Here is an 8863-nt window from a genome sequence, read left to right as displayed (position 1 = left end):
GCGATCGCAGACTGGAGGAGGGAATGTTTATCCAGCACAGCCATCCTATTTTCCATGCTCTGAAAACACTAAAGTGGCCTTATAAGGAAAAAGCGGAACGCTGCAGCCCAGAAGACTCCTAGAATAAAAAAGGCAGAGAGTCTGCCCCCACCCGAGTCTTTTTGTTATGTTCTCCCTGACATGACTTCTTTGGTTTCTCCTCAGATACATTCAGGAGCTCAGAGGATGAATACATGCAACCTTCTATACTGCAGGTGAGACGTCGCCCCCTGCTGTTAGAACAGGGTCACCTACCTGCCTGTGTTTCACAAAACTCACATTTCTACATCTTGTGCACACGTGCATGGGAAATTTACAATAGCACGAACAGTCTGCTCAAACATGCACTGCAGTGGGCGGGGCCTCTGCATAACAGGAAGCTGATGCTATGAAATTCAGCTGGGAGTTCAAAGCATGTCCTGTTTATAGTGATAATGTTTGTGCTGGCCTCCCTCTCTCCGCACACATTCACACATGCACACAGGAGAACATGTGAATGAGAGTGCAACATAGTATGAGGAGATGCTCTCTGACAACAGAACACCTGGATGCACACGTGAATGAACACCTGAATGAACACCTGAATGAACACCTGCACGAACACCTGGATGGACACCTGCATGAACACCTGCATGAACACCTGCATGAACACCTGCATGAGCACCTGCATGAACACCTGCATGAACACCTGCATGAACACCTGCATGAACACCTGTATGAACACCTGCATGAACACCTGTATGAACACCTGCATGAACACCTGCATGAGCACCTGTATGAACACCTGCATGAACGCCTGCATGAACGCCTGCATGAACACCTGAATGAACACCTGTATGAACACCTGCACGAACAAAAGCATGAACACTTGCACGAACAGCTGGATGAACACTTGCGTAAACACCTGCATAAACAACTTGATGGACACCTGCATGAACACCTGGATAGACGCGTGAAAGATGCCTGCATGAACACTTGCTTGCACACCTGATCAAATACCTGGATGCCCACATGAATGAACTCTTGCATAATCACCCGTGTAAACACTTGCATAAACACCTGCATGCACACTTTCATAAACACCTGCATGCACATCTGAATGAACACCTACATAAATACCTAGATGCACACCTGATCAAATACCTGGATGCACACATGAATGAACACCTGCATAAACACCTGCATGAACACCCACATAAAAACCTGCATGCACACCTTGTCAAACACCTGGATGCACACCTGAACAAACACCTGCATGCAGGCCAGAATGAACACCTGTATAAACACCTGGATGCATACCTGACCGATTACCTGCATGCACACCGCTATGAACACCTGTATATACACCCGAATGAACACCTGTGTGCACTCAGAATGAACACCTGCACATACACCTGCATCTGGATGGACACCCGCATGCACACTAGAATGAACATCTGCATGAACAGCTTATATACGTTCAGAAGCTGAAATCAGTCTGTACAAAGATGCTTTTGCAGCCTGCTTTGAGTGCACAGCCAGTCTGGAACTCTATTCTGTGTCCAGGTCCAGCCACAGCGGTGCCTTCTGGTTCTGGTCCATCTCTGCTGCCCATGGTGCAGTGCTGCATCTCTGGTCAGTTGATAGTCTGAGATGAAGCACTGTAGCTCGGGACGGAGGGCAGGAGTCTCAATCTAAGCAAATCCAGAGCCTCTACCTGCCTCCAAGCCTAAAGGAAGACTTCAGTGAAGATCTCTGTGAACCTGAACCTGGTGGCTGACGAGCTTTCTCCTCCTCTCTCCTGGGGTCCAGTTTTCCCAGGAATCCCTTGGGCTGTCAAAAAGGGGGATTCCTGGAAATACTGATCTTGGGGGCGGGGCTTATCCTAACCTCATGTGGTTGTCAGGAAGCTGACAGCTGGAGAAGAAGATCCAAACAGCAGTCAGGTGACCACTCCAAGAGTGAAGTTCCACTGGTTTGGTGCAGTCATTTTTAAGAGAAAAAACACAAATAAAAGATTTAAAAACTCTGTCTGAACGTTGAACTGAACTGGACATCTCATCAAGCAGGTTTAAACATGTTCTCATTAGTGTCTTATAGATCATTAATCAGGATTAGGATTCCTGCTCTTTTATCTTCAATGGTGTCTGCAGGGACCCTCACAGCAGCTGAGGGGTTTCTCTCCTTCAGAATCTACTGGAATTAGGTTGATAGTCTCAACAATTAAAAAATCACAGCCTGTTAAAGATTTAAAAAGTTAATTAAATACACAGTTGGGACAAAAGCTGTGATTATCAGATCAGATTTAGGGATTCAGGGTAACAAGTTTAACACAGTGAGAATATGAGGAGCATCAATGATCTGACAGAAAATACTTTCATATTCACCTCATCATTATTATCATTATTACAATACAAAACTCTAAAAAGTGTTTTCTAGAAAACACAAAAATCATTTTCTGTCCTGAAAAGTATTTAGATTTAGAAATCTCACATTTCTCACATCTGATTTAAAAAAAAAAATCCTGTTTTTTGAGTTTTTAACATGTATGTGTGGTATTTTTCTTATGAAAGAGAACAAATGTAATAAGAAATCCTTTTGTTTTTGCATTTTCGAGAATGGGGTGCATGGCGCCACGGGCAAAACGTGAAATGGAGGGAAGCAATTGAATGTTAAAAAACAGACAAACATCGACTTTGAGTCAATTTTTTCCTCTTCCTCCTTCCTTTTTTGACCTTAAAGCTGTGCCTGAGGGCTTGTTTCGTTTATCCTAAAAGTTTTAAAGAAGCACTAACAGATTACACTGCGCCCCCTTTTTCTTCCCTTTTCACCTATACTACGACAGGGTTGTGTCAGGAAAGAAGGGCAGCACCAGGAAAAAATATTGATTTTGTTAAACTTTTGAATTATTTTATTCATGGTTTTAATGATTGACTTTTTTTTCGCATGAAATGAGTGGTGTGTTGAACTGTGAAAAAAAAAATCATAGCAGATGATGATGAAACAGAGGCTTCAGATCAACATAAAAAAATGTCTTTTAAAAGCATTTAGGTTGTAGAATTTTGATTAAAAATTTCATAACCATAATTAAAACACGACTGGGAACATTATTTTTTTTAAATTAGAAAATTGTCATAAGTAGTGCTGCCACAAACCAATTATTATTTCCGATTAGTCGACTAATCGGGTCATCCGCAAACTAGATGTAAAGCACACATCTTAACCATCATTAGCTTTGAACTAACTAGAAACTAGATACTGTATATAGCATTAGCTGAGATAATGCTAGTATGAATGCTGTAATCAGATTTTGGCTGTTCAAGTGCTGATAGCTGAAGATGCTGAAATTTATAGCCCACTAAAATATAAGTTAAATGCCAAATTAACGTAAAAAAAAACCTGAAAAAATCTTAAGTTAGCCAAAACAACTAGCATGCAGCTTAAATATTAGCCAAACTCCAAAATAGCCTAAAAAACAAACAAACAAAAAAACCTAAATTAGCCAAAAGAGCTAGCATGTGGCTGAAATATTAGCTAAACCCCAAATTAGAATAAAAAACTTTAATAAATGCCAAAATAGTCCAAAAAGCTAGCAGTATACCATTATAACTTTCAACTTTACAACATACTTTACAACAACTTTATAATATAAAGTAACGACTAATTGACTATTAAATTAGTCGTCGACTGTTTTAATAGTCGTCAATTAGTCGACTAATCGTGGCAGTTCTAGTCATAAGGGGACTTTCTTTAATCAATCATCTATTAAAAATCCATTATGAATATCATCAATGGTTTTTGGGAAAAAAGAAAAGTTTTGTGACAAGACTTTTAAGGCAAAAAAAACACTTTTTCAAGTCCAACTTAATAAAAGATAAACCAAAAAAAGAGTGTCTAACTCCTAAAATGAAACTAATTTGAAATATTAAAGGAGAAATTCACAAAAAAATCACATAAATTCCTGATCATGATTTATTTCTGCTTGAGTCATTTGTGATAACATTCATGCTGAGCAGCTTTTAAAAAAATCCTAGATTCATTATCCTCTATTATTACCTCCATTACGACTTCTGTTAACGTAGAAATAAAACAGTGAACCTGACAGATCCCGGAGGCCCTGAAATGGTCCTTTCAGTCAGGAGCATCTTTCCTCAATGTTGCCTCATGTCTTGAGAAATCTAAAAACAGGTGAACATCTGCACAGATGTTTATGGAGCTCAGATTGTCTTCATTCTTTCAGTTTGCATCTGTTTTTTGTTTGGGATTTACATGTGAAACTATCTGTGCTGCAGCATATAGGAATACATTATTACATCATTGAAGAACAATGTCTCTGTGCCAAATTCTTGCCTCACATCACAGTCTTAACAAAAATCTGATGTCTCTATTTTAGGTAGCTATTAAGGGGTTGTGCACAAGGGTGTCTCTGGGCCTCCAAGAAACCCAACCCAACCTCAGAACCAGGAAACTGGCAGAAATCCAACATGTGTTTTGAAAAACACAAACGTTTCAAAACAATGGAAGTACTTTAGGTTTTCACAAGAACTCTAGCAGAAGAAATCTAGATGGAAAACAGTGTCTAACTCTGTAGCAAAGTGAGCATTCGTATTCCATTCCTGCTGGATGCTGCGCAGGGTCATGGGGTTTGCTGATGACTATCCCAGCTGCTTCAGGGTGAATCCGGGGAACACCCTGGATACTCCTTTAATCCATCACAGGAGACACACCCACACGAACACACACTCATGGAAAACATAGTTGCAAATCAACCCGTGAGGCACATTTTTGGACTGTGGGGAGGTCCTGGAGAAAACCAGAGCATTCAAACTTCACACAGAAAGTACCCAGCTGGGATCTGATTTGAACTTTAACACCACAATACCGCCTAAATAAAAAGTCACCTGTAGAGCGGCAGGTCGGTCAGTCTCTGAATGGAAGATTGCTACCTTTCACTTGTGTGGAAATGTCCTCAGCAAGACACTGAACCCCATGAGGTGGTTAGACGAGACATTTAAGGCAGCAAACTCACCATCAGTGTGTGAATGTGTGCATGGGTGAATTGTATGGCAAGCAAAAGTGTCATAAACCACCATGAACAACACATACAGTGGTGTTTTGGCCATCAAAAACAGTTTTTTGGATGCATGGTTTTAGGGGTGTAACGGATTCGAAGGGATCACTAAAAAAATGGCAAACAGGGTTGAAAAGCGAAAGAAAAAAAAAGAGAAAAAGTTTAAAAGCTTAAAACCATATTTTTGTTGCGTCCAGCTCCAGCAGGGGGAGGGACTATTAATTCTCTTGGGAAAAGCAGACACGACAGTGCCTCACATGTAAATATACTACAGATAATAATAATTATTTTAATTATATAATGTTCCCACAACTAGTTTCAAAACTACAATTAATATAAAAAACAATGAGGGGAGAGATTGCATGTTAAGCATTCTTTTCTCTCATTTAAATGTAGTCAGAAACTACATTTTTTTGTTTATGTTTAAAGTTAAAAGATGTGTGAGTGTATATTTATGCTTTGACGTACTATATATATGTTTTCAAGCTTTACAAAAAAAGTAATTTTAGACTTATCTTATTTTTTATTCCAGTTTCTGGACCATAAACTTAAAACCGTAACACGATCCAAACCATGAGTTGTAAACCTTCATGGTTTTAGAACGCCGCTTTTTACACTTATTTTTGGAAGGCGCAAAACGGCATAAATTATAAAAATTATTAAAACGTATATAAAAAACTGTTTTACATGGACTAAATGACGTTGTTTGCGGAATTTTTCCTGGTGAATTATGAACCCTTCGCTTGCCATACCATGATTTTGCCTTTCCAGAAGGTAGTAAAACTGTCTAAGTACACAACATTTACATGCCAGAAATGATTACAATTCAATCCTGAAGGATGTTACTCATCAGAAAGAAAAATGTAGTTCGATTACTTTACTGTTCGAGTTTAAGGATGTCCACTGAGGGTGTGTGGGGTTAAAAACCATTATTCAATGGGCGTTAGCATCCCCGCACGCTCCGCCCCCACACCCTGCTTAGCGGACCACCGCATGGTCCCGCATAAGAAGCTGACAGCATGCTGTCCTCGCGCCCCTTGCAGCTCGCGCTCCTCGCGCTGCTCGCCTCGCGGCGGTGTCTGGCTGCCCGTCCGCTGCTCGTGTTCTTGATCGACGGTTTTCGGTACGATTACCTGGATGACCTGCAGGCTCTACCTGGCTTCCGCGCGCTCGTGGAGCGGGGCGTAAAGGTGGACTACATGACCCCGGACTTCCCGAGTCTGTCCTACCCGAACTACTACACCTTAATGACTGGTGAGCATCTCCATGCATTTATAACAAACATTACAATAGGAATAGAACTTCTACAGGACACTTAAACCAATGCATATTTCTATACAAAAGAGGGGAAAAGTTCCTACAAAAAAATAAAATAACTTTGATTTGATTTAATACATTTTCTAAGCTTCTAGATCAAATGTGTCAAAGTCAAGGCCCGGGGGCCGGATTCCAGTATCCGGGTAATTCTATTATTAATGGCCCAATGTTATTTTACGCTTATTTCAAACTTGTTTAATTTAAAAAAAAATCTGGAGAGTAAAATATTGAAAGTTATTTAATGTTTAATTTAATTTATTCTAGAATAATATTCCTGCCTTTTAATTATTCATAAATATGTTAAAAAGTTACAGTTTTAAAAATTGGCATTATGCTAGCTTTTTGGACTATTTTGGCATGTACTTTTTTTCAATTTTTTTATTTTTTATTATTTGTTTTTTTAGTTTAGCTAATATTTCAGGTGAATGTTAGCTGCTTGACTAATTTAGGCTTTTCTTTTTACATTGTTTTAGGCTGTTTCAGAGTTGTGCTAATTTTTACATGATATCTGTTTTGGCTAATTTAGTTTTTTTCCCCACAGTTTAGGATATTTTGACATTTGGCTATTTTTTCAGCTACATGCTAGGTGTTTTGGCTAACCTAAGTTTTTTTTTTAAAGTTTTTTTTAGACTAATTTAGTATTTAACTAATATTTTAGCTTCGATGTTTTCAACAATCAGCTTCAGCATCTTCAGTCATCAACTTTAGCGTTTCCAGCTTTCAGCTTTAGCGTTTTCAGCTTCAGTGTTTTCAGTTATTTGGCATTGACTGTATATAAGAACTGGACTGAATGACCCCGCCCCTCCGAATAGTAAGGACCAAAATCCCATAGGCTTATATTAAAAAAATAAAAATAAAAAAACAGCTATTACTGATTCATGCTTTTTGTCAGAAAACCAATTCTTACCTTTTTAAACATGTTTTTGTTGATCCTAATTTTCAACATTATTCAAGTTATGAACTAACCAATCAGATGCCTCAATAAAAGTATCTGGTCTTATGTCATACATTCGAAACGTTTGATTGACAGATTCTCCTCAGCTTCCTTTCAAGTGGTAGGAGGCTTCCAACAAGCTCACTCTTGATTGGCGAGAATGGTTGCCATAGAAACGTTGTCTCAGACCGACTTGGACCAATCGCTGCTTACTGATGATCTCTGGTTCCAACTTGGTGATGTCCGTATCGCAAAAAAATGGCAACTCAATTAACTTCATTCCATTGGAAATGAAAGTAAACTATTTTTCTCATATACAGTGAATGTTTGCTAACCCTTTTTATACTTTTGGACCAACATAATCTCCCTTAGATGAGCATGTTTAGCTTTCATAAACATGTTCTGCTTCAATGTTTTCTTTTTTTCTTTCGTGGGTCATCTGTGTTGTTTTTGATATCCAGTGTTTGGTGATGAATCGGTTGTACTCCAAACATTTAGCTGGTTCAGTAGAGAAAACAAAAAGTGGCCCAGAGTGAGGATGTGTTTGTGTAAATCCATCCATCCGTGAACAGGACGTCCCGGCCTTGAACACGTGCTCCTGATAGTGTGGTACGGACAAGAACATGGTATTACTTTAAACTTGAAATGTGCCGGAGACTTTGTCAGCTATGACTGATTCTGGTGTCTCCAGAGCTCCCAGCTGCAGCTTGAGGTTGAAATGCCTTTGAGTTGGTGGTTGAACAGACAGACAGGTGTGCACACCTACAGAAAACCCATGTGACTAATGTCACGAAGATCCTGTTAAAATTTTTTTTTTCCATTTTATTTATAATCTAGTTCTGAAGAAAGTTTTATTTTGGTTTCTCTCTACCACATCCGACTCATTCTTGATATGTTTCAAGTTACTTGGTTCTCTGCTTTCTAAAGCTCTTAAAACCTGAGATAATCTTGACGCTAACTCTCCAGGCTCACAGTCACAGACCCCATCTAAGCAGAATTAGCAACTGTGGTAATGTAGCCCAAAATCGGATGAACACACATGTGGATACCAGTCCTTAAGAGGTTAAAGTGGCTGCTCGGACTGCTAAATTGAAACCCCAAGCTAGCAAAGTTAACGAAAGGAAACGTATTTGGAAAGTTTCTTTTTGCAGAAAAGAGCCACGGAGAAAACAGAAGAAGAACCTTCGACTTCAAAATTAAAGAAAGTTGCATTAACAAAGACCAGGAGTCTTTACTCCAAATATGGGTTTATTGTGACAGTTTTTCCCACACACTATAATAATCATGCAGAATATGTGATACAAACACCAAGAACCCATATGCAGGAAGGTATAAGTCCACAAAATGCTCTTTTTCACAACCAAAGAGAACATTCCAACACCAGTGACATTGCGAGGACTCCCTATACCTATGACCTAATTAACCAAATGAAAACAGCTGCTCCTAATCAGAAGTAAAGCAGCCTGAAAATACCAACACAAAAGCTCCCACGACTGTGACATTACACCCCCCCCCCCCCCCCC

The 8863-nt window shown here is 39.3% G+C and overlaps 1 protein-coding gene and 1 long non-coding RNA gene across 2 annotated transcripts in view; both read left to right on the top strand.

The window, feature by feature from the left end:
- LOC112153075 overlaps positions 1-2049 on the top strand; it is a 7170-nt gene extending 5121 nt beyond the window's left edge. The window contains exons 3-4 of the long non-coding RNA XR_002920439.2: positions 205-254; positions 1585-2049. This is a non-coding gene — a long non-coding RNA (uncharacterized LOC112153075). The remainder of the gene's footprint in view (positions 1-204; positions 255-1584) is intronic.
- A 4088-nt stretch (positions 2050-6137) lies between these two features.
- Positions 6138-8863, top strand: part of enpp6 (ectonucleotide pyrophosphatase/phosphodiesterase 6) — a gene marked incomplete at its 5' end in the record, with an annotated part of 14165 nt that continues 11439 nt past the window's right edge. Inside the window, 1 exon segment of the mRNA XM_024284194.2 lies at positions 6138-6343. Within this exon segment, the coding sequence (XP_024139962.2) occupies positions 6138-6343 (206 nt within the window).

The sequence above is a fragment of the Oryzias melastigma genome, linkage group LG10 (genome assembly GCF_002922805.2).
Source record: "Oryzias melastigma strain HK-1 linkage group LG10, ASM292280v2, whole genome shotgun sequence".
Lineage (NCBI taxonomy): Eukaryota > Metazoa > Chordata > Actinopteri > Beloniformes > Adrianichthyidae > Oryzias > Oryzias melastigma.
The sequence above is the reverse complement of the archived record's forward strand: the minus strand, read 5'-3'. Positions and strand labels throughout refer to the sequence as shown.